Raw genomic sequence first — 25,961 nt, 5'->3', positions numbered from 1 at the left:
TATCCAATAAAATATTTATATTATTAGTGCATGTCCATTGTGTACCTCATCTAGTCCTAAACTCTCAGATATGTGAGGCAGTTTCGCTGTGTTGGGAGATTGTGGCCAATGTCCTTAGAGGCAGTTATAGAACATCAAGGTACTGGCAGGTATAGAAGTATTAGCCTCTAGGACATCTCTCCTTCCTGGGGGTACATGTTCTGATTGGACTTAGCCTGAGTATTGTATTTCTGGCCCTCGTTCTTTCTCCCAGTAGCCTGTGTTCAGAATGAAACATGTGGTGAGTGACACAACAAAGGTGATTGCAATGAGTCTTTCTTGGCCAAAGGATGTCCCTTAATACTGTATAGATTTTAGGAGTGAGGCTGTGAATGTGAAGATCAGGATTGGTATCTGTGGAGGTACATGGCTGTCCCTGGTCCTGGGTGTTTAATTACTCTGCACCAGGATCACACACTAGCCAGAGCGAATTCACTCAGGGTAGGTACAATACAATAGGATGCTGTATCTGTCAGACAAGGTTTAGGGATTTGCAATCAGCATCTCAACTCCTGTGATGGCAAACAAAACTATTTACCTAATTGTGTCAGACTCCTTTTGTCATCCAAAGACATAAGGTCAGATGTTTTCCTTCGTTCTTCGCCCGCAAAGCTTTAAGCCATGAAACCACTGATCGATGATTAATTATCACCTACTTTTGTATACTTCTATAGCTAGTGCACTAATGCAAATTGACCAACAGGATCATTTTCACATTAATTTATCCCTTCCCTGTTGTAATTATTCCGTCTGGATGAAGTCCTCACCATAATCATTGATGGTTAGAAACAATCTTCAACTATCAAAATTACATCATTTATTGAGTTTGAGTCTTTGAGATTTTGTTGCCCCACTGCATATAAAACTAAACAATGTCTGAAAAAATATTTTTAATGCTTTCATTCTCAAAACACCTTTATTTCTTGTGAATGAATTCTTTGTGAATGAACGCAAAGTGCTGGGCCCACTTCGATGTGAGCATTTACCTGTTGAATTTGGGCCGATACTCTCTTAGGAAGACGTCCTTTGAATATTTTAAAGCCACTTAATGTCAATAATTGAAACTGACTTTTAACATCACAATCCATCCCCACACAGAAAGGCCGACATTGTTGGTACTTTTTTATTGTTTATGTTTTTTGGCACGCTTTAGAGATGTAAAGCCACTTAGCATGAGATGGATGGGACGGATGATGCCTGTGGCTGGAGAATGTCTTACTTACTCTTACTTAACAAAAAGGAAAGATGGAAGCAGCCTGTTGAGACAGCTCAGCCACACTGATCTTATTTATGTGGACATGGAAGTTAGAAGCAGTTACTTTCAAAATGATTACCAAATATATTGGACCCGGTGAGTTAAAAGTTCCACCAAGTAAGGTTTGAAAGGGAAATGGTTTTCTGTGATCAACCTGGATATTTTAGAAGAGCAAATGAAATGATACTGTTCCACATTGAAAATCATTAAGCAAATCCAGTAGCCTTAGAGTGTAAAAGTTCTGCGGTAAGCTGATGGCAAAGAGCATTGATTATTTTAGTCAATTCTGAAAAAACTAAATTGACAGTTTAAAATCCATAAAAGGTCTGAAAGACCCATTAGCTGTTGAAACACCATGTGATTCATAACATATAATATAGGGAAGTTGAATGGAGAAGGAAGAATGTTTCTGGTGGGCAGGGAAATGAGTTAACATTTTCTATTTTCCATGTAACATCTTCCATTATCGTTCTGCACAGGGAGTGACATCACTGCATTTTCCATTATCTATCTGCACAGGAAGTGACATCACTGGACTTCCCTAAATATATCAAGTTTGATGATTCTGTCATTGATTCAGGGCACTTAAGTGTTTTTAGAATTGTACAAGATAGGAGGTGACTATCTGCTGGACATCATAAACAAGAATCATTTTGAGCTTATAATATCTGATATGGTACAAATGTCTAAACAATTTACCATAGAAGAATGTGGTTTGAATTGTGCATGTGTCTGATGGCAATTGTTGTCCTTCTTTTCGCCCTATGCTGGAACTTGTCATCATTCTGCCAGTGGTGTCACAAGGTTACATCTCTGATCTCTTCAGGGTGTCAGCTACAATCTGACAGAATAATGTTAATGTTAATGTTAATGTTACTGGGTATCTATAGAGCGCACGGTTACTCCTGAGAGTGTCCCGGCGCTGACATAGAGAACCCGCAACAAGAACCCTCAGCAATCAAAAACCTAGATCGCCGGTCATAAGAACAGCAGCATTTTTAGTTTGTGGCGAAAGCGCAGGAGATCCTTTTCCCAGTGCAGCTCAATAGGTAGATTACATCATGATCCTGGTGTGAAAGTGACTATGTACCTCGTGCATAACCTGTGTACTTAACTAAGTGGTACTAACTGTGTAGCTACTTATTGACATCAAGGGTCAAATGTTTCTCAGAACTTTAAGTGACATCAAAGACAACACAAGGTTTGTTCACCTTTCTCAATTATGTCCCTTTGAACTCCACCGTGCAAAGCAACTCTGTTATTGACATCTACCCATCTATAATTCTTATATTTGATGAGAAGAAACACACAATGCAGTTTTTGAGGTTGCATTTGGTGCCATCCTGATACAATGGCTGTTAGACCTGGCATCCTTGGTGTGGTTTTCCCTGCCTTTTTGCCTCTCCCTCCTGTGTTTTTGATGCTGTGCTGGATTTCATGTTTGCTGGCATAGATTTTGGGCATTTTGCTACTACTGATCAGTGTCAAAGTGCAAGTGCTCCCTGTGTAAATTGATATTCAGATTGGTTCTCCCTGATTGGCATATTTGTTTTACCAGTAGCTCCCTAGTAAAGTGCACTAAGAGTGCCAGGGCGGGTAAATCAAATGCTACTAGTGGGCCTGCAGCACTGATTGTGACACCCACATGAGTAGCCCTGAAAAGAGGTCTCAGGCCTGCTACTGCAGTGCCTGTGAGCAGTTTGTTAACTGCCATGTCAACTTGGCAAGAGCACCCACTTGCCAGGCCTGACCCTTTCCTTTTCTTACACATAGGACATCCCTATGGTAGGCCCAAGATACCCCCCTGGGCAGGGTGCAGTGTATGTGAAAGGTAGGACATGCACTGATGAGTGTAACATGTATTGATAGTGAAATACTGGCAATTTCGTTTTTCACTATTGAAAGGCTATCTTGCCCCACAGGACAGAACGAGGAATGCTTTGTAACATTTTACAAGCATATCTTCCCATAGGGATAAGATAGAACAATGGAGTTTGATATCCCTGAACTCAGGATTTAATAACACATATTTTAGTAAAGATGGTTTTTAAATTATGTGTTTGAAAATACCAGTTTTAGAAAGTGTCTGTTTTCTTGTTCAACCATCCTGTGTGCCTCTGCCTGTTTGTGGATTGGCTGTCTGGCTTTGGAGTGACAGGGGCTGGCGTGGTGCAGTGGCTCCATGAGTCTGGATGAGTCAACACTAGGCTGAATAGGCCTGATCTGCACTTGGAGTGGTGGGAGGAGTAGCACCTGTACCTGAATAGGGCTGTGCCTGCCTTCCACAATGCTGGCCCTGTGGTGTGTCTGGAGCCAAGGCTCACATTGACAACGGATGCTGTTGTGCACTTGCTGAGTGCCTGCCACAACTGGTTTGAACTGGGCTCAGAGCCCCTTGCACAAAGATAACAAACACATTTTGGGGAATAAGTATCAGACTCAAAACCCCAGACTTTAGATCATTCCTGGAATTTAAGAGGAACCTTTGCCAAGGAGAAGAGCTGGAGATACTGAGGGGACGGAGGAGAAGTACTACCCTTGCTGTGTGTCTGAGGTTGGCCTGCAGTTGCTGTTTCTACCAAGGAAAGGAGAAGGACTTTGCTGTCTGCTGTGTCCCCTGCTTGAAGGAGACCCCCAAGGGCCTGAAGTGAGCTGGCCTCCTGTTCTGAAGTCTCAGGGACACAAAGACTTCACCCCCAGCTCCCCTGAACTCTGCTGCTATGAGTTCTGACCTGCCAAGAGGTGCCTGTGCCAGTTTTGGGCCTCTGGAGGTAGTTGCTGCTATTTGTGAGCTGGAAGCAAGAAGAAACTCAAAGAACTACAGAAATAAATGCATCGAGGGATCGCAGCTGAAGAGGACTGACATAACGCCACGCAACTCCGCCACATCGATCGCCGGTGCATCCTGAAGATCCACGCATCGTACCTGTGCGACACGCTTTCCTGACGTATCACCTGCGGACCGGAACCGGCGCGAAGAATCGACGCATCATTCCCCATACAGACCGGAATCGACGCAACCCTTCCTCTGCATGCAGCAGGACTGTCGCATCGCCTCCCCAAGGCCCCAGGAGTGTCGCATCTCTTTGTTTTCCAACGCTGTGGCTGTTTGGCTTGGGAACTTTGACGCATCTACAGGTACTTTGGTGAAAAGTCACACATCCATAGTTTTCTATGGTACAAGTTCTTGAAACCTTTTTGAAAGTCATATTTTTAAATGTATATGTTGGAGTTTTGTCGTTTTGGTCTTGTTTAGTTTAGATAAATATATTTTATTTTTCTAAACTGGTGTGGTGTCCTTTTGTGGTGTTTTCACTGTGTTACTGTGAGTGTTGGTACAAATACTTTACACATTGCCTTTGGGATAAGCCTGTCTGCTCGTGCCAAGCTACCAAGGGGGTGAGCAGGGGTTATCTAGAGTGTGTATCCCCCTTACCCTGACTAGAAGCAATGGTCCCTATTTGGACAAAGGTACCTACCTCTGCCAACTAGAGACCCCCATTTCTAACAGTGCCAAACTGGCTTCTGAAACCTTTTAACTAAGGCATCTTTGCTAAGAGTGTTACATTTGCATGATCTATGAGAGGTAGATGTTTAATTGTTTACTAGAGATTGAAAAACCATTATGTATTGGAAAACAAGCAGCCTGTAAACACCTTAAAAAACCATGAGCTCCCATCTAAAACTAGCTAATAAATACCTAGGAAAAGCCCAATAAGTTGATTGATTAGTAAATGTACTTGAGTGTGAGCATTAATAATTAATACCACTGAGCTTCATCTAATTAAAATATGCTCATATTTAATTACATTGACTTCAGAAAATACAGATTGCTTAAATAATAGCTTGTCTGTACGAATTAAATAACCATTCGCTTTTGCACATTCTCAAGTATCCTAGTATCATTTGGTTGTATGTTCTTGAATGGCTTAACATATTACATCTGGTGTGTGTTTTGTACTCATCCTAATTCTGCTGGAAAAAAAGTTTTAGGGACCTAGAGCCTTTATACAATAAACAAGTTAAAACACACGAAACTTTATAAGGTGATGTACATCTTTGTGTTTGCTCATGTAAGAATGTACACAAAACATGTGTATTAAAATACCAGACTCAAATCAAATATTTAAGTTGCAAAAATGACATTGGAATCGTTTAACTATGTCACATAAGCAGTAAATACGTATAGAACACGAGTACATACAGTTCTTTGGGGACCTTTTATCAACTAGAATTTCATTTCTTCGGTCGTTTGTATTCACAATGTCTTCCCATTTGATTGCATCCATATGACAGAGAAATGGGTTCTTTTCGATTCTTACGCCGCCGTTTAGAATTTCTGCAAGAAAATACAAAGAGCAAACTTTAAGAACAAGAACTGAATGACTGCAAACAGTGATAGCCAATTCTCAGTAATGGCAGGCACCAGGAAAAGCAACCCCATGGCATGATGAAGGCAGTAAGCACTACCACATGCAAGAGGTAAAATCACAGAATAATAGAGCATGACACAGATTAAAATGAACATGAGGTAAAACACCAAAGCTGTGCAAAAGCTGACCCTACAGTTCGGCTGCATGTCTCTTTCAGGAAGGGCTAGGACTGATTTGCATATGGTTGTTTTTGGTCTATAATGGCATGAGTGAGATAAAAACAAGGAAGAGCAGGTGCCCAAAGTCAGTGCTAATGTTTTGTATTGATGTAAACGTTTTCATTGATCAGAGCATGTGACGCCTTCAGCGAATCCTGGGTTTTTGACTGAAAGTATTTTGCAGGCTGGAATTCCCAAGCCATGAAATATAACTGGAAAGCAAAATTACAAGGCCTGAAACGCAAAGTTCTTTTGCTAAAATGCCAACAATTGCAGATGTCACAGAAGGCACTGATCACGCGGCAGCTATGGCCATGCAAACGTGTACTTAAACACATGAATGGAAAAAAATGTTTTTTCGATTTTGGCAAAGTTTCATCTTCATTGTTGAGAACTAGTAGATTAACCTTCCTACAAAAACGGTTTCTGTCCACGAGGAACGCAGTTTACAAATGTCATATTTCTCAAAGTACTTATTTTGCCATATTGCAGCAAAGCAAAACATGCACATGCTTGTGATGCACATTACATGTAATTCTTTCAAACTGCAGGGATTTCAAAATTCCACAGACGATGTTTACATTTTCCGGCAGACTTGTATTCTTTGGAATAAATCGTTGTAGTGTGATGTGAAGGCTGCTAGAGGCGAACAAGTACATTCAAAGGGCCACTGTGATGAACACAGTCCTTTGAAGCAAAAACTTGAATGGATTCCGTGAAGACAGGATTTCTTTTTAACTGAGTCACCAAATAAAACTGTCATTGACCTTGCATGCCCTTCACACCCAGACAATCCCAAATGTTGTGATTCATTTTCGCTAGCGTTATACCTTCCACTTTTGTGAGCTTTCTAAAGTCTATAGAATGTATAAATGCCTTTAGCAGCATTCATTGAGCCAAACCTAAAAAGTATGAGGCTGGGAAAAGGAGAAATCAAAAATGTACAGGGAGTCCAGACAGTGAGCACATGATGCATTAATTACTAACAATGAATAAAATAAATGCAACATATTTGACTCAAAAGGGCGAAGAGTTGAGTCACATGTTTGTAAAATATCCCAGTATCTTGCAAGTGGCTATCTGTCGAGACAATGAGCCTGCATAGGAATGTCTTGTTTTTATATGACATGCACCACTATTAAAGCTCACATTTTGAAAGACTGTGCTACTCAATATCGACCCCCAGAATGGTCTGATGCCGGAATATTATGAACAAAATAATGTGGGCCAGAAATATTGAAAGGTAAGTGCATATAGGGGAGTATAGAATTAAGATTCCTACTCTTCTACGTACTTGAAGATATATGTACTGTGCTGGTACATAAATGTAGAGTTACATATAGAAAATCTAGACTTACAGATAGGTTTGTTTTGGGGGATTTTGCCCTTGATACTGGGGTCCATATTAAGGGTGCACATCTTTTTGTAAATAAGGAATGGAATAAACAGCTAAAGCTGAAACTTAAAAGAGAGGTGCAGATCTGAAGTCAGTGCAGGTTTAGAGAACAAATGATCGTCCGTCAAATTGCATGCGCTCTTTTATCCTATATTTCAATTCTATGTTATTTTCCAAACCACATTCAAAACAATTTAAAAAATGATATTTTGCTCGAGTCTCTTACCTAATAAATTATTCATTCGGACTTGTTCCAGACCAACCGAATCCATCGCTGCATTAAAATTCATTATAATTACCAAAGCGTACTTGTCAACATAAAGTGGGTTTCCTCGAATTAGCTGTAGGTTTTCCAGCGCTATTTGTTTCACGTCGTTCATTGCAATGAGGACATAGCCTCCAACCTCCTTAATGGTCTGTCAAAGATGAACAACACATGGAGTAGGATAAGTTAGGTTGGAGGAACAAATGAGAGCATCTAGGTATTACCATTTTAGTATTAGTTAAACATTCTAGCTTCACTTATGCACATGCGATATACAGTAGTTTCTACTTCATTAAAAATCATGGCTGATAAGCAACACACTGTTTGAATGTACAAAAAATTTTTTGAGCCGCACACCAGCTTGAATGTGTATATTGGGTTTCTTAGCCACCAGTCTTCTCATGAAATAAATAGGCAACTGTTTGTCAGATGTTCACCACCATTTGGTTCCAAACTAAAATTGCAATGCGCCTTTAAACACATTTTTATCCAATCTCAACAGTGGTTCTCCATTTCCTGGCAGTGTTCCACTGGTAATTGCAAGATGGCGCACTTTTTAGAGATGCATGGTGCTCTCCTTTCTGTTATTTTCGTGGTCTATGGTCATAAAAGCTCTTACTGTTTCCTTTTCCGTTCTCTTTTTGTAGTCCACTCTGGTGCTGATAATATTATATGGTTAGTCCACTTCAGATTTGGATTTTGAGTTTACCCTCCATCCCTTCACCCCTGCTGGCAGACCCCCCTCTCACCTCCCCACGTGCAATGTTACCTCACCCTGAGAAGATTTTTTACTATACACCTGAATGATAAAGTTTTCTGCCACTAAATTTGCCCCAGACATTTTCTCCAACTGGTTGTACCACTCACTCCACTCATGACCACCTTTTCTTTAGTGCACAGTGGAAACACCTTCAAGTACAGCCCAATGACGCCCATCTTTGGAGGCAGAGGTTAATGCCCCGGTTACTTACCGGTAATCTTCATTACTCCCAGCATTGTCTTCCTCGACCACATGAGTTACGTAGTGAGCTTTAGCTCCACACTAGAACCCTCCAAAGCAAATTAGCATCCCATGCCTCCCATCCCTCCCAAACATGGCCGACCACAGGATAAGGGGAGGGTCGTCCCAACTCACTTCTTGTAGAACTACCATGCCCCAAGAACCACATGAAGCCGATAGCAAAACAGGGAGGGTGGGATGGGAACTCATGTGGCGAGAAAGACAATACTCGCCTGGTCTATTCTTCACTGGGCGGGCGCCCATGCAGTTGTGGACGGGGAGAGGGGACGACACCTATCTCCCCTGCAGTGCAGGAATCGCGGCTCGGACTTTCCTCCACCCCAAGAAGACCCAGGGGGTTTCACTATGCCAGGTGCATACTTCAGGGAGAGCGTATCTGGGCCTCCGGGTCAGCCGCGCTCCCACATGTTAGGCCCCCTACCTCTCCGCTTCTTGTCGTTGGCTCCAGGGATTCACACAACACCAGACGGGCTCCGAGCGGTCCCCGGCGCCTTTCTTTGTTCTCCGGGAGGTTGGGTCAGAGCACTACCGCCCCCAGCATTCGAAGGCCGGATATTACCGCTCCACCTCCACATTGAATGCAGGCCCGATTCCGCACGGGTCTCTGCACCGGCCGGGCAGGAGCTAATTTCAGGGCCTTTTCTGTCTCACTTGCTGTCAGCAGGGAGATACTTGCCAGAGTTGCTTGGGGTGATTTCTCGCAGTTTTGCGTCTCTCCTGGCCTGCTCCTTCAAGGTATGTCGGCTGGGCCTGGGCGGTAGGACAGAGCAGCAAGCAGGCACATCCTACCCGTCCGCCATCTTTGCCACGCCCCAAATTTTCCTATAGGCATTTTTAAAGTACCACTTTTGTGAAGTGGAAGCCATTTCAGTTTATATAATTGGAGAGAGACGTAGTTGAACCTTTTCAGATCACACCGCACTTTAACAGATGTAAATTGAATGATTTGAAGGTGCTGGCTACACTTTTGGGATGTACCAAGTACACCAAAATTTAAAAATCAATATAAAGTGAACAAAAGCGATGAAAGGAATAATGCGATGGAAGAAGGACTGGAAGGGACAAATCAGGAAACAATGTGTAAATGAAAACTGCTACTACCTGTTCAGTTAACAAAAGCTCAGGATCAAGCCGAGTTCCCATGTTTTTCATGACTAGCGGTGTTCGGAGCACTTTCTCATTGATTTGGTCCAGGGGGTCTGATCCAATTTATTAACCGTATTTTGAGTCAGTACGTTTTTGTTTAACCAGGCAGGAGGCTGCCAAAGTTGCTGCTAGTTCAGTTTATTAACCACTGGATCACTTTTTAAAAATAAAGGGAATCTGAGTATCCTAAGCGTGCCTAGATATAATGAACTTATAGACCCAAAGCAAACTTGTCAGTGGAAAAAGGCACATATTAAAAAGGAGTGGTAAAGTGAAAAACCCGGAGGGACTGTCCAAATTATCAGTTTCAAATACAAAATAAAAGCTCTTAACTTCACTGTTTGTGATCTATTACTTTCTGTGGTTTAAATCTGTTCAGTCGTTCTTGAGGAATTAGCATTTAAAACGATGCTGAGTTTGGTCATGAAGAAATTAAATTCTACAGATATCTGCATCATTAATTCATGGATCCTCTGTAGATTTGTGAATCCAATGAGGATTTGCGAACCTGGTTAAAAAACAAAACAGCACACCATTGATCTCATTCTGCATTGCAAATTCACAGATCCAACACGTTCTAATTGGCTGGATGTCACAGAAATATATAAGAGCAAGCATTGTCAGGATGTTCACCAAAAATATTTAAATCTTGCATGTTGATAGGTTTATCAGACAACAAATGAAAATGTATTACCCACTCATCTACACATTGTAAATATCCAGGGACAACTGAGGGTAGATCATAAGATACAATACAGCCAATCTGATTCTAGGTGCCATTACCTATTCCCAACAACAGTAGCTCTGCTCTGGGATATTTGGACATGTTTTAACTAGTGCAGATGGATTTTAGGCAAAGTACAACTATGCAACCCCCTTTTTCTCCTTTTCCATCTCAACATAAAAACGGAAAAGTCTTCACAATGGAATTACGTTTCTCAGACATGTACATTTCAGTAAGAATAGTAATTAGAACATTGGAATGTTGGGAGCTCAATTGAAAACAATGGAGTGCTCTAGGTTTTTAATGGCCGGTAGAAGCCCGTAGCTCCAAAATTCCAATGTTGTTCTTCACACCTGTTGCTGTAAAGAAAGGACTCGCGGCCCCCAAGGGGATTTCATTCCCCTCGGGGTCCTTGAAGCCTATATTTTATTTATTAGAACATTCTGCCCTCTAGGGTGGAATGTTCTAATAGCCTTATATCCCACCATAGCTGGGCTATACCAGCATCAAAGTTCCGCTTCCTTGTTGAAGGACCCTGCCTTTGGCTCTAGCCTTTAACGCTGGAGTGGGCCTGCTATGGTGGGCTATAAGGCTATATTGGAGACTGGAATCTTCAATAAAAACCAATTTGCAAGAGCTCTGCTCTTTACAGCTGATTAAGCATTACACAATGGGGTTTCAAGTTCAAAGCTGAGAATTTTGGCAAAATAGTTTAGCTATAAAAGCCAAACCAGAATTCTTCAAGGGGGGTTGATTGATGCAGGTTTTTCCTCTTAACAATCTCCTTTAAAATAGAGTCAAATTCATATGTGGGGGGATAGGGACAATAGAAAATCACCATGATAACAGTTTCCATTTTTATCTTGAGAAGGAGAGGCAACATTCCTGACTGATGGCCTCATCCAGGGGCGGAAATTAGCAGGCAGGCTTGTTTAAGGGATGCCTCCTACCCCTGTTCACTACTCTGCTGTGCAGTGATGCTTATGAGTACGTTTTGGCAGGAAAAGGAAAGATCAGAGGAGCAAACTAGGCAGCATGCCTTCCTCAAAGGTGCTGTAGTGCTAAGTGAGCCAAATATGCCAGTCTTGTGGCCAGAGAGACACCAAATACATGGTGGGAGTGCAGCAGCGAAAGCAGCAGGACGCGCCAGAGACATCCCCAAGAACAAGTGAAAGAAAGAATGAAGTGTGTAAAAGTCAAAACAGTTCTGAATCCTTAATTCATACAGTGCAAATGAAAGTTAGCAAACATGAGGAATAGCAGGTATCAATATATTAAGATACGGAAAGTCTAATTATGATTTAGGGTGGCAGCAGATCTGATATTTGTAGGGTCTGACCCTATCCATTGACTCTTTTAATTATAGCTGTATAGTACAGTCAACGTTCACCAAGTTTACGAATGTATAATTCTCTTTGTTAGCTAGCAAAATGTTTTCCATTATAAACTGTGATTGTCAACTCCTCTGCATCCATTTACTTACAAGAGAGTTTTCAGACTCTTGTGTACGTAAATAACTGCAGAGTTGACAACAATGTAATCCACACTGCCTAAGACCACCATCTTTCTAAGATGTTTTACAATCCAAGGTTGGTTTGATGCTGCCTGTGGCTTATCAATGTGAGGTAGTTGACATTCCTTGATACCCATGAAGCCTGAGTGGGGTTCAACTGCAGAAACTTCCAATTTGTGGTTAGAAACCAAAACTGGAAGAAATCATCCACTAAACTAAGCAGGGAAAAAATAACTCCTGATCTTCTGGATTGCCTCCCCCTTGCACCCAACCGCCATCATAGATATTCACAGTAAGATGTCTTGATTATCAGGCAACACCATCAATAAAGGAAAGCAAGAACACAGTGGCGACGTTGATCATGATAATGTTTGTACTTGGTGGAGAAGACTTGTACAGTTTTTAAACATTAGTGGCGCTCTTCCGTTTTACGGGATGTTGTTAACTACAAATCCCATGGTGCCGCCAAACCGGAAATGTATTGCGTTATACTTCCGGGGCACACGACATAACAAAGCATAATGTATGCTTATAACACACGAAGAAACAGGTTTTCCTCCCCTTGGATTTTTACCGCGAGATGGCACAGACACAGAGTATTGAGAGGTATGTTGATTCTCGTAAGAGAAATATACGAGTCAACACGCGCTTCGTGTGTTGGTGGATATTATAAATGCAAACTATTTTCTCTCTTTAACGAGATACCTATCACGATACTTTCGACATTGGTCGCTTTTGGCCTTTGGTTTAGCATTCTGTGTCTATAATAAGGGCATTACCTTTATAAGTGTGATGCTGACTATTAATATGGACATTGTTAATAATGGGATCAACATGTACGTAGTGCTGAGAAGGGGGCATAGATGAGAGTGCTCTTGGTCACTACTACTTATAAAACATCTTTCCAACACTGTCATTAATGTAAAAGGGATATGAGCTTTTAACTTCGATTTGATGTGCTGTGGCTTTTTCATTAACTGCTAATTCGTTGACTGCTTCTTCAATCTTCATATTACATTATGTTCATCGCTATGAGCAGCTCTTACTTGTGATCGCTGGTGTTGATAATGATTGTGCGTTTTGATTTGGTGGTTGACTTTTTCAAAGGAAATGCGTATTCTCTTTTTCCTCAGAAAACCTGTGATCTGAGGTAAAACTCCCATAAGGTGGAGGTAAATTAATATTACCGCTTAGGTGAGTGGATACTAATTGATTCAATATATTTTTACTTCTCACGTTGTTTATCACGTATGGGTGTTCTAACACGAGTGTGGTGATTAGAGGGTGGATGTTAGAAGTAGGTTATGATTTGTACAATAATGTTTGTTTTATTTACAGACACTGGACCGGACTGCAGCTGGTTCCACTGTCTATGTTACCATAACAATTAAGTATGGTCTTCATTTTATTACTTTTGTAAGCAGAGTGAGTTAGAGGGTGATTTCTATCCTCATGGCGGGATCTTCATCAGGACAAGCTGAGAAGAGCACTTGTATTGAATAGCACGGTCACTGTGCAATCAAGGTAAATGAGAGCTCATACGTAGCTCTGTCTGGGTCAGTGATGACATCTTTGATCCGGACAGATGTCTGTGAGATTCTGTGTTGATTGATTCGCTTGCGCAAGAGATTCAACATACCTCGTTAGCTGCCCATAATGACAGAGCTACGTATGAGCTCTCATTTACCTTGCTTGCACAGTGACCGTGCTATTCAATACAAGTGCTCTTCTCAGCTTGTCCTGATGAAGAACCCGCCGTGAGGACAGAAATCACCCTCTAACTCAGGGGTCAAAACGTTGACAACATACAACCCCAATAAAAGCTCAAAAGACTGACCTTTACAAATAATATGTACAATTGAGTTATGTGTATACCCAGGAACAATTGACCTACGTTAGGCTGGAAAGGTTGTGCCCTATGCAATAATGGATGTATATATGTCACTTTACCTTTACCTTGTCCCTCACTCACTGACTCACCACCACCTACCCTATGTTTTCTCTTTTTCCCTCACCCCTAGAGCACTGTAAATATCTATTGCACTGCAATTCATTGAAGCAACTGTGTCGCCACTAACAAATGCTTTGGCTTAATATTGCATTTGATGCATCTCGACCTTTTTGAATTTGTATATTAAATGTGATTCAGTAATCACAAAATGTCATTAGTGGTGAATGTTCTTTCATAATTTTCTTTATTAACAACTGCTATCACGACCGTTTCTCGATTGTACTGTAATAATGACCCAGGTCATGGTAGTTTTATGTGGGTTACCCCGTTAAAACTCAACGCACTATTTTTGGAAGCATGTAACATTTCCTATTTTGTTTCCAGCAACTGTTTCTGATTTCCACGAAGAAAGCACATTGCCAATCCGATTTTTGCAAGGAAACTAAGAACATTCCCTTAATATTTGTAGATGTGTATTGCAAATCTCGCTTTCCTTTCCCTTACAGATTACCAAATGATTATTTGGCCTCACAAGCTGTACACACAAGAGAGTGGTGGAGGGCAGCCTTCATTTAATCAGTGATTGTGCAAATTATGCCATGTCAAATCAAGGGCCTTTCATGAAACTTCTGGGGCAACAGAACCATTACTGACTAGAGATTGAGAAGACAAGGCTGGTACTTTGGTCTGTTGTATATGTGCTTCCTATTGAGCACAGCACCTGCTAACTTGTTACTTTGAGGCCCTCGGCTTCTCCAAATGAAACTATGCGATCATTACCAATCAGGCCCTCATTCGTATGGCTCGTGGCCTTTAGTCTGGCTGAGTTGTATCTCTTGTGAATAGAGATCCTCACCCTGTGAGTTGTCTGTTGTTTCTAGATCCGATAACAATGGGCCTGAGAACATTAGACCCAGGTTTACTGGGTGTGCATCTGCAGAGCAGAGGTCAGGGGTTGTGGGCACAGGCATGGGATCCACGGAAGCACCACAGGGGGGAAGGCAACTTTTAGCTCATCCAGGACAAAGCCTGGCAAGGCCAAGGACTTAGCTGACCCCTGCCGTCTGCCCCACCCCTGACCCACACCTCTCCCTGTGACATCTGATACAAAGTGAAGGTGGTAAATGTCAACAAACTAGTCCAAAACATGCAGATTTTCCCGAATATGTGATGCTACAACGCGATCAAAATGATCGCGGTATGTAACATTGCAGTTTTTACAACGCAAGTCGTTACAACGACTTGCGCTGGAGGGCGCTGGATTTAGGAGTAGTAAGATTTACTATTCCAACTCCAGTCTGCGTACAGTAGGGAAGGTGTTGGAATAGTAAATCTTACTATTCCTTAGGTTATAGCGCCCTCCAGTGCAAGTCGATGTAACGCTTGCGTTGTAATGACAGCGTTCTAAATGCATTGCGGTGTAATCACCGCGATGTAAACGATGTTTCCCGATTTTCCCTGGCACAAGATGTGTGCTTTGACAAATAAGTGCTTGCCCTTCACACAGCTGTGAACATTTTGTTTATTTATCCTGTTGCCTGAGCTTGAACTTTGAGAGTCACACACATGGCATTGTAATGCTGTTAAAGTGTCTTCGATAACTAGATAATTTATGGTGTTTTTCTCTGGCAGCAGCACAGGTGGAAGGAGGGTAGTCATTTACCTACATCCATCTTTAGGTTTGACTTTACAGTGCAAGTGTCACCTACCTTTTAATCTACACCAATATTATTCTACAGGTCTTTACTTCCGCACACATCTATATCAATTTCCATGCTATCGACGTATAGGGCTTCACATTACCATACAACATTCCTTTTAAGTCAGACCTATTGGCATTGCCAATGTTTGTTTATCATTGTGATGAAAAACATAATCCTAACTGATCACATATTGTTTGGAATAAGACGGCCTTGTTCAAAACTGTGCTTTTCTTTTGTAGCGCTTCGATAATGCAGTAGAACTGATTCTGAAGTTTTGGCGCTGTGTTAGTCTTACAGATGTCATCGTTCGTTTGTCTCTTACAAATGGAAATTGTAGTCTCAAATATTACCCTACTATCCCTCAAAGCCGATTCACCCAACTCGGTCCTTTGTTTCCACTCTAATCTGCATTTTTTGGACTCTTTCGACAGGAGAGCAGAAAACGAGGAGCCCTTATGAACACAGTGGCATCGATGGTGCTGTCTCATGTTTCAAGCAGTTGAAAGCTTCAGTTGTTAATGTGCTGCTTTCTTACTGCGCAGCTCTACATGGATTGTGAGCTATGCTAAAGTCTTGTAATACTTTCACATCCAGCTGTTCCTTGCACATTTAGCCATTTTAAAAATGCTATTTTTCCTTTGTTCTAATAGGAGGTTTTTAGTAAATATCGAGTAAACGCCCAGTTAGGCCTCTTACTATGATTTTCCTTTGATCTGTAAATTGTAAATCACGTGTGTATCCTTGGACATGCGTTATCTATCCACCAGATGAGGGAAATGATTTGCATTCATAGCATCCAGAGAGCGTGTCAACTTCCTATTGTGTTTGCAAGTGCATAAGGACACAGTATACATTAAAATACATTGTTATTGTTCATGTGTGGCACATCATTTGAATCTTACTTTCAAACCTACATTAAGTAAGTGAGTCGCCTCAACGTGATTGTGTATTGCGGTGACGGAATGTAAATACAGTACCTTCACGAAAGATGTATTGTTGTTTTGTGGCACAAAGGTGATCTCCAGACTCCCATGCACGATTTCACAGTTGCCATATATATTTTGCATGCTGGTGTAATGGGAGCTCTCGTCGCCAATCAAGCTGAGTTTATTGTTTGAGCCGTGGCACACTGAAAGAGAGAGAACACTGCAATGTGAGCACACTCCACAGCGACCAAAGCAGAGTTTAGTACAAGCCCCAAAGTGGAGATGGTCTGAAATGAATCTACATATCAGTAAAAACATAAATACCTAAAACACTTTGCAACAATCAGATTCTCCCACAAAGTATTCCACTGCAACATAACCTCGGGCGTTTACCAGATGAGTGAGATGGTATCTTTAGTATAGGTAAACTGGGAGGAGGCTATAGCCAGAGAACCATCTGTCTAGAACCCCAGCCAAGATCTGATCATAATCAATAGTGTAAAGTGATGTAAGAGGTCCAATACTGGTGCTACAGACAAGTGATCACATGTTCCCCAATTCTCGAGGGTCGCACTTCCACTGTGAACAAGTGATAAACAGATTATTGTTTTTTAGGTCTCGCCTGACCCAGCGCATGCGCTGGTCTGGCGAGACTTATTGAGAGGGCTCCAAAAAGTGCTATCAGGCCAGCCTAGAGCTACAGTGCATGTGCGCGGGCGCCGCGCTTTACCACGATTACTTTCACTTTCGCGGCCGCCCGGCCGCTTTGCATAGCCAATAGGTCACGCTTTTGGGACCTTATAAGTATTTAGTTATGCAACTGTTGCATAGCTAAACACTTATAAGGTCCCAAAGGCGAGACCTATTGGCTATGCCAATGCTTGTTCTCTCTTTGTCACGGGGCAAGTATGACAATCACAAAGCGAATAGCACAATCACATTTGGGTGTTCCTAGATATATATCATTTTGGAACGTTTGCTAAACGAGAAACAATAATGTGTATTTCACATGGCTACAGCGGCTACTGAGTTAAACGGATGAAGCACCAGAAATCGTTTTCCTCTTAAAATGACACTGTAAGACTCAAACTCCTGGCAGAAATGTGTTACTTGGGTTGCTCTCTCACTAGAAAAGTCTTCTTAGTTATGGGAGCCTGAAATGGCCATTTCGTTGTGCAGTCTAATAAAGGAGAATTATTACCAGGTGTAGCCTACAGGGTCCCAGATATGCCCACAGACAACCCACTGCAGGGGGGTATGGTCACTCACTGCACCCTCCTACATTGGAATTTCTGCCCATTTAAATGTGAGGCAGGATTTCCGCCTGAAGTGAATGGCAGACAGCAGCTTCAAAGGGCTGGTCGGCCTTTCGTGTATGCTGTGGTCACAGTAGACAGCGCATTGACTGTATTGGGGCACACTGTCCAAGTCCAAGTGTGCGTCGGGTGCATCTAGTTGCAGGTGCCCACAGCACAAAGTGGGACAGTGAAACAGACATGTACTACTGCTCCAGGTTGGAGGGACACAAAAGTGTTAATCAGTGGCGGCTCCTCAGCTAAGGCGGAGGAGCTTCGCCTCACTGCTTTCAGCAGTGGAAATAAAGGAAAAATAAAGTGATAACATGTTGTTATTATCATTTTATTTGTTCCTGCTGTGGTGTCGTTGCGGGGATGCTCTGCTCTGCTCTCACAGCAGGGGGAGGAGTAGTGGGCATACTGTAAGTGCGCAATGACTGATTGGCCAGCCCCATCGGGCTGGAAAAACAGTCATGCGTATTTTGCCTGCTCTCCACCCAGGCTGCATTACAGCCTGGGTGGAGAGCATGTCCAGGCTCCCTTTCCCTGGCTGAGCACCGAGCCACGGTGCTCAGACCAATCACAGCACTGATTGGTCAGGGAAGCATGGATGTGCTTCCTGTTCCTGCCTGGGAGAGACATGGCAAGAAGACGGAGGAGAGACAAGGTGAAATGGTACTTTTTTTCATTCTTATTTTACAATCCCCCCTCACACCTGCCCCCCCCCACCCTGCCAACCCCCGACCATTGTCGGCATCCACTTGTGCTAAAATGGTGCAAGTCGTAGCAAGGACTTGAAATGAAAAAGCACTCTATGCCTCGCTACTCTGCACCACTCCACTCTACTTTACTATGCACACTGCACTCTTTGCCACTGCAGTCTACACCACTCCATGCCACTCCACTCTATGCCACCCTACTCTGCAGCACTGCACTCTATGCCACTATACTCTATGCCACTGCACTCTATGCCACTCTATTCTACTCTGTGTCACTGCACTCTATGCCACTTCATTCTACTCTGCATCCCTCTACTCAATGCCACGGATATCTACGCCACTCTAATCTGCACCACTGCACTCTATGCCACTCTACTCTGCGCCTCTGCACTCTATGCCAATCCTCTCCATACCACTGTACAATACACCTCTGCACTCTGTGGCAGTGTACACTGCAACACTGCACTCTCTGCCACTCTACTTTATACCACTCTATGATACTGAACTCTACGCCACTGCTAAGTCACTGAACTCTAAGCCTCTAAACTTGCTACTCTACTCTACACTGCTGCACTCTACAACACTCTACTCTGCAGCACTGCACTCTCTGAACACTCTGCCACTCCACTCCTCACCACTCTACTCTATGCCACTTAATTCTACTCTGCAATACTCTACGCCACTCTTCTGCACTCTATGCCACAGCACTCTAGTCCACTCTAATCTACTGTGCAACACTGCACTCTGACACTGCACTCTACGCCACTTCACTCTACGTGTCTCTACTTTACTCTGCATCACTCAATTGTATGCCAGTGCACCCTACCACACTCTACTATGCACCACTGCAAGCCACTTCACTCTGCAACACTGCACTCTACGCCAATGAACTCTATGGCACTACTCTATACCATTCCATTCTACCATGCACAACTCCACTCTATGCCACTTCACTCTACTCTGAAACAATCCACTCTGTGCAACTCCACTCTGCATCACTGCACTCTACTCTGCTCCAATCTATGTCACTGCACTCTACGCTACGCCACTCTACTCTAAACCACTGCACTCTACGCCAATTCACTCTACACCACTTTACTAAAACTCTCTGCACCCTACGCCACTCTAACTATGCCAACTACTTTGCACCACTGCACTTTAGGCCACTATACTCCACAACTTTCTACTCTATGCTACTGCACTCTACCCTGCTACATGCTATGTCACTCTACACCATTGCACTCTCTCACTGCACTCTATGCAACTTTATTCTACTCTGCACCACTGTACTCTGTGTTATTGCTCTCTACACCACTCTACTCTGCCCCACTCAACGCCACTGCACTCTACGCTACTGCACTATACGCCACTCTACTGCACTCTATAGCACTGAACTCTACTGAACTCTACGTCACTGCACCACTTTAATCTATGCCAATGCACTCTACACCACTCTAATCTGCATCACTCCGCTCTTATGCCATTGTACTCAACCCTACACCACTCCACTCTATGCCACTTCACTCTACATCACTGTACTCTGCATCACTGCTCTCTCTGGAACTGATGTCTCAATCACTCTTCTCTGCACCACTGCACTTTAGGCCACTCTATTTCACTCTATAACACGCCACTCTACGATACTCCACTCCACGATACTCCGTTCTACTGACACTCGACACTATGAAGCTCTATGTAACTCCCTCTATGCCACTCCATGCCACTTTAGTCACTCTATTCTATGACACACTACTCCACTCTAAACTCTGCCACTCTACTCTATGACAATCTACTCAGCTGTAAACCACTCTACTCTACAACACTCTACTCCACTCTATGCAGCATCCTCTATGCCACTCCACTCTGCTCTATACAACTCCATGCCACTCCAGTCTACAACACTACTCAACTCTGAAACTGTGCCCCACTCTACACCACTAAACTATACGCCCTTCCACTCAACGACACTATACTCCCTATATGACAGTAAACAACACTGTACGCTACTCCATGACACTCCACTTCACTCCTCTCCTCGCCGCTCAACTCTACTGTACGCCACTTAATGCCACTCCATAACAATCCACTCTACTCCAGTTTATGACACTCCACTCCACACCACTCTCCTTTACTCTACCAACTTTTAGCTATGATCAACCGCAGCCACTCTGGTGTACAACATTTCTAAAACATATTGGCAAAGCCAATAGCTCATGCATAGGCAAGACCTATTGGCTTTGGCAATGCTTGCTAAGTCAGACTGCCCCTTCCCTATATAATATATATATAATTGTGTAGTTATAGTTAGGACCTAGTTAGCATCGGAAGAGCATTTTTTGGTTTGCTATTAACTTTTGTGCTGGTTGATGAATCTTCATGAAACTTTACAAAGAAAGCTTAATACGTCACATATGAAATCACTCATGTCATCTTCGATGACATCATTGTTAACATCACTGATGACATCTGAAATTACATTACTGATGACAACACTCTGCATGGCTGGGATGCAAATTATAGTTGCTTGAAATAACTATAACTGGTGAATTTCAGTGTTTTTTTTAGTTTAAAATGTTATGTTCAAAGTGATATTTTTTACCTAATTGTTATGTCTCTTTAACCTTTGATATTTCTGTGAATTTTGAAGGTTTTTATAATAAAACATAAGATATTATTACCATACTTAACAATGACGTCTCTCTAGTCTTTGTTTATTCTGTGAAAAAAAATATATATATATATCTATATATTGCTTGTTGGAAATAACACACTGCAAAATGTGCTAAAGGATATAATATTAATGAACATGATTTTAGTGTGCATTTTATTCTTAATTATATATTTAGTGAAATAATTTGAAAGGCGCAGAAAAAATATTAAAACAATGTATCATTTTACATTAACGCATCAGCTAGAAATAAGTCTATGCTGTCAATTTGTTTTTTCGTACAGAACAGTCTTTCCCCACACACCATCAGTACAATATGCTGGACAATTGATCAGCTGCTGGTAAGATTTTAAAGGTAGGCTATGTAATTACATACAGAGTGAGATTCATTATTCATTCACTATGTACAGACATGATGTTCACATGGTGCGGCGGCGGTAACCCTAGAATGCATTTCAATGGATGCATACAACAGCAACTTTTAAGCAATCTTCTTCGCCCTTTACAGATCCTCAACATGGTTTAATGAGTAACAGCTTTCTTTGGACTAACAAAATGAGCATACAAGAATGTGTCTATGCCCTAGCAGCACACTACTGACGTATCCCGTTTTCGGTTCGATGAGAAGACTTCCTAGCTACAACGTACAGAATTATTCTTTTGTTTATGGCTGACATAGTGACAGAAAGTCTTTGATGGTATAAACAGTTCAACACCACTTTATTTGTTTATAACTGTTATCTTCACAAAGAAATCTGTTCATTTGAATGTGTCTTTTGCCTTAACTTTCCTGAATGTGCTATGGTCACACTGTTTAATTTTTGCAAAACGTCAGGTACAGAATCTGTCAACATTTCAGAATCCTGAAGGAAATAATTTTGAAAGAGGACGGATCACAAAACACTTATTGTAATTTCGCTTTATAATCTAATTTTTCACAAGTTATTTCTCAGACCTGCCTCTCAAAAGGGATGCGCCTTCTGTTTCTCTGTACAGCTGCTTTCGCAGTTTGACCCTTTGAAGATGCTTTCAAATACTGGTGCCTGCTCACTTGACTTCAGTGTTCAACATTTGGCACCGTCCTGGTCTACTTATATTGCAACCTGTGGCCAGCAGCTTATGCACAGATTCCATCAGAACTCATGTGACAACTTGGGTCCCTTAACAGCACTTAACTACCTGAGGTGGGTGAAATGAAATCTCCATAGACATGCACATTTAGATTAAATATACAAAATGTTGCACATCCACTACAGCAGTTGTCAAAAGATGAGTCAAAGGAACAAGCAGAGATCAATAATTAAATTAACTGAGAATATGTAAAATGGACAAAAAGAGGCAATAATGAGGTTGGTGAGCAGCAGATAAGGATAGAGGCTTTCCTGTGACATCACTTTGGGGGCCTCTCCATTTTGGCGATTCGTTCTTACTCGTGTGTGTGTATCCACTGATAAATATATTTCCAACTTAGTATTATGTTATAATATCCTTCCCTTCTGAAACTATAACAAGGCGAAGGTTTGCCTCCCCTTATACATGTAATTATCTGTTTGATCAACTAACCATCACCTCATATGTAAAACTGGACCAACCGCAGATAACTGTTTTGCTACTTGCTGGGCCCAAAATATACCCAATTCAGACCTGCACATAAAGGCATTTTAGACTATGTAAAGCAGTACTCCCGTAGCTCCTTTTTATGTACTCTTATATGCCTTTGTGAATTTAACCTGAAACATCTCAAATGTGAGTATCCATGGAGTATGGAGGAAATATTCATACACAATTAGTAGAAATAGAGAGCATTGTGTCCTATGTGTGCTTTTACTTATATAGTATTGAACGTTGTGGAGGCGCCTTCACTAAAGCGTGTAAGTGTGGGTAAAAGTGTTCTCCTGTGGTATCACTTCCCGTACTCACAAAGGCTTTTGTGAACTGGCCCCAATGAAGTTTGCCGTCATTTGGGCGTTTCCTCCTCTATCCCGTGACATTTTATCCCCTCCTTGTAAGGCATGGCCGGGTTGCTGAATGTGCTATCTCTGCCTTATCACCCAACGATTTGTTGAACTTTTCCATTAATCATCCCAGGTGGTAAGACTTGGTATCTCTAATCCAATATGGCCATAAATGTTTATTGATTAAGAAGAATACAATGAACAATGGGGAATGATTTGTTTGGACTTCAGTTGCCTGGCTGGTGCGGGGGGGGGGGGGGGGGGTGGTTTGGATGCAAGGGTAAATCTGATTGAGGATAGTGAAGCAGTACACGCGCCTCTGTCATTTGACTTTTTCTTTTACTGCCTTAAAATATTTCAGGTGACGATGGCAGCATTCGTTTTATAAGGGCACCTAAAACATAAATATCATTTGAGGGGTTCTCCGTTGAACAGCTATTTCACATTCATAATGTGCGGGCGTCCACAGCCTCTTTTTCCCCGCTAAGCGCGTCTGTGGTTTAAAGCGCACAGAGAGGGATGCAGAATTTTAGCTCGCGCTGTTGTTCATCAGCCACTAGATGGCAATGTTGCGCCAGTATTCGATTACTTATGCGCCCCAGGGGCGCAAGATCTCCCATAGTTGTCCTGGTAGAGGAAAACATAAGCTCCCTTGCTCGACCGCGGAGCACCCGAGCTTGCAAGGAACCGTCCCTTGTCTGCTGATCCTTAATAAAAACAAAACGTCTCAGAATCCATTAAAAACAATAACAATTGATGTTCTCGAACTGAAATATTAAGAGTACATATGTATCTAAAATTCACATACAGAAAATCCTAAAAACAGAAATAAACGCAATGTCTAAGTTGGGAGCAATGTAATGGCGTTTAAAGCGCAATTCCAAGTGTGCATCTTGTGTAGAGTGAACTCAGAGTAAAGTTTTCAAAATAAAAAATGAATTGCTCCGATATTAAAAAAGGAAAATGTCGTGCGACTTTGCCTTTATTTGGGCCGTCACGAATTTTCGTTTGGTAACTGACCGCCCCACGCGTATTCGAAGGGTCTCACGTGGTTTTACAAAGCATACTGGTTGTTGATCTAAAACGCAACAATGTTTTCATGTATTCTGACAGTTGGAGTTATGTATGTAGAGTCCATATTATTTAATGTAAAGCATCTGACACATGAGCATGAAGATATCGTGGCTCCATCGTAACAACCACACTTGGGCCCTCATTTAGAGGGTCGGATCCGTGCATTCTTTTACTATTTGTAGTTTTGTGCTATTAACGCAATACAAAAGGGGCCTTACCACGTTTGTAACATGGTACTGATACATTACCGCAGGCATGCCCATTGGCTAATTCCGCAGCTCTGAATGCAGAAAATCTTGAGAGAAAAGTCCATAAATAATTTCCTATTTAAAACTGCATTTTATTAATATCATTATATCAAGTGTGCAATTAAACATTTGTGGCATACGTGCAGTTTTTCAGGGAAATGCCATTTGAGGGTGTTGGTGAAACAGGCATTTTGGCGCGTAATTCGCCAAACCTGCTTGTCATCCTGTGAGAAATACCAGCGTGGGAGCATTTGCTCTGAGAAAAAAATGCCAAATGCCTAAAAGCACATCGTATGCAAAATTGTGCAACGTTAAAGGCAGGTATCGTCGAGGCCTATCCCCTCGGGTCATTCCTTATCGATCACACCCGATGACACTTCACTCAGTGCTGAGTGTAGGCTGGAGAGTGAGTCATGTCCTCCTTAGTCAGACATTGGCATCCCTGCTCGACTTCCTGTTTCCACGCAGTGCCTGCTCACACCTTGCTTGGGGTTAGTGCAATGGAAGTGAAGTGCCTGCGCCTTGATCATTTGGCCTGCAATGGAAGACTTTCGTGAACGCAGGCCTCCCAGGCCCCCCCCCCCCGCTACAGCCATGGGACACAGTTTCCCACCTCATCACACAGAGCTCCGGTGAAGAGGCACATTCTCACAGTAAGCTGTAAACCCTCTAGCAGAAAAGATTTCCAGCTCATGGGTAGAGCAGGGCCCCATTTAATCAGTGGTTGAAGTAGGTGGGATATATTGGGAACCACATTCTCAACAGGCCTGGGGGGGAGGGAACTCCGTAAAGTGACCAAAAAACTCTGCCGTGCTAGCGGAGTTGCACAAGCAGCCGAGAGGGTTACATTGCGGCGTTCGCACTGTTTTTTAGTGCCGGGAGTTTGCCCCACACTGTAAAATCATGCGAACTGCACCGCGTGCAGCGCAAGAAGGTGCTGCTTCTTTCTGCTGCTTGAGTAGATGTTTTACTCGCGCGTCAGATTCCTTTTGGGAACGGAAAGTTTCTCAACACGAGCGGTAGTGACCATCTGCGATTGCCACGTTGAGAAAACTCGCCAGGAGGTGGTCGGAAGTAAGATTTTCCTTGTTTAACGTTGGCGAACGCGAGCGAGGAAATAACTCTGCTCTGCTGAGTTTTTCGGACCCCCGTGCCATATGCGGAGCTCAGGCTGGGAAAAACTCTGCAAACTCTGCGAGCGCAGTGGAATTTCACACCCAGGCCTAGCTCCCGACTTTTTTAAATTTTACACTGACAGTTCCCATACTTCTTGTTGCCTCACTCCCAAGTAACTTTCAGTCTGCATTGAATACCTCCTCAGGACCCGGTAGGTGGCTTCACGCGAGTTAATTCTTGCTCTGTGGTGGCGGGGGCTGTTTCGGCAGAGCATGTCATCTAAAGCGCGACTCACCAAGTTCCTGATCCTTGGCAGGGCCACGTCCCTTTCTCTGTATGACCACACAGTACAGGTT

General features: G+C 42.5%; 1 protein-coding gene across 1 annotated transcript in view; it reads right to left on the bottom strand.

Moving 5' to 3' along the window:
• EGFR (epidermal growth factor receptor) overlaps window positions 1-25,961 on the bottom strand; it is a 569,017-nt gene that overhangs the window by 179,584 nt on the left and 363,472 nt on the right. The window contains exons 2-4 of the mRNA XM_085631553.1: window positions 16,582-16,733; window positions 7,508-7,697; window positions 5,499-5,633 (exon numbers count right to left, since the gene is read on the bottom strand). Of these exons, the coding sequence (XP_085487679.1) occupies window positions 5,499-5,633; window positions 7,508-7,697; window positions 16,582-16,733 (477 nt within the window). The remainder of the gene's footprint in view (window positions 1-5,498; window positions 5,634-7,507; window positions 7,698-16,581; window positions 16,734-25,961) is intronic.

The sequence above is a fragment of the Triturus cristatus genome, chromosome 10 (genome assembly GCF_964204655.1).
Source record: "Triturus cristatus chromosome 10, aTriCri1.1, whole genome shotgun sequence".
Classification (NCBI taxonomy): Eukaryota; Metazoa; Chordata; class Amphibia; order Caudata; family Salamandridae; genus Triturus; species Triturus cristatus.
This window is presented reverse-complemented; position numbering and strand designations above follow the sequence as displayed.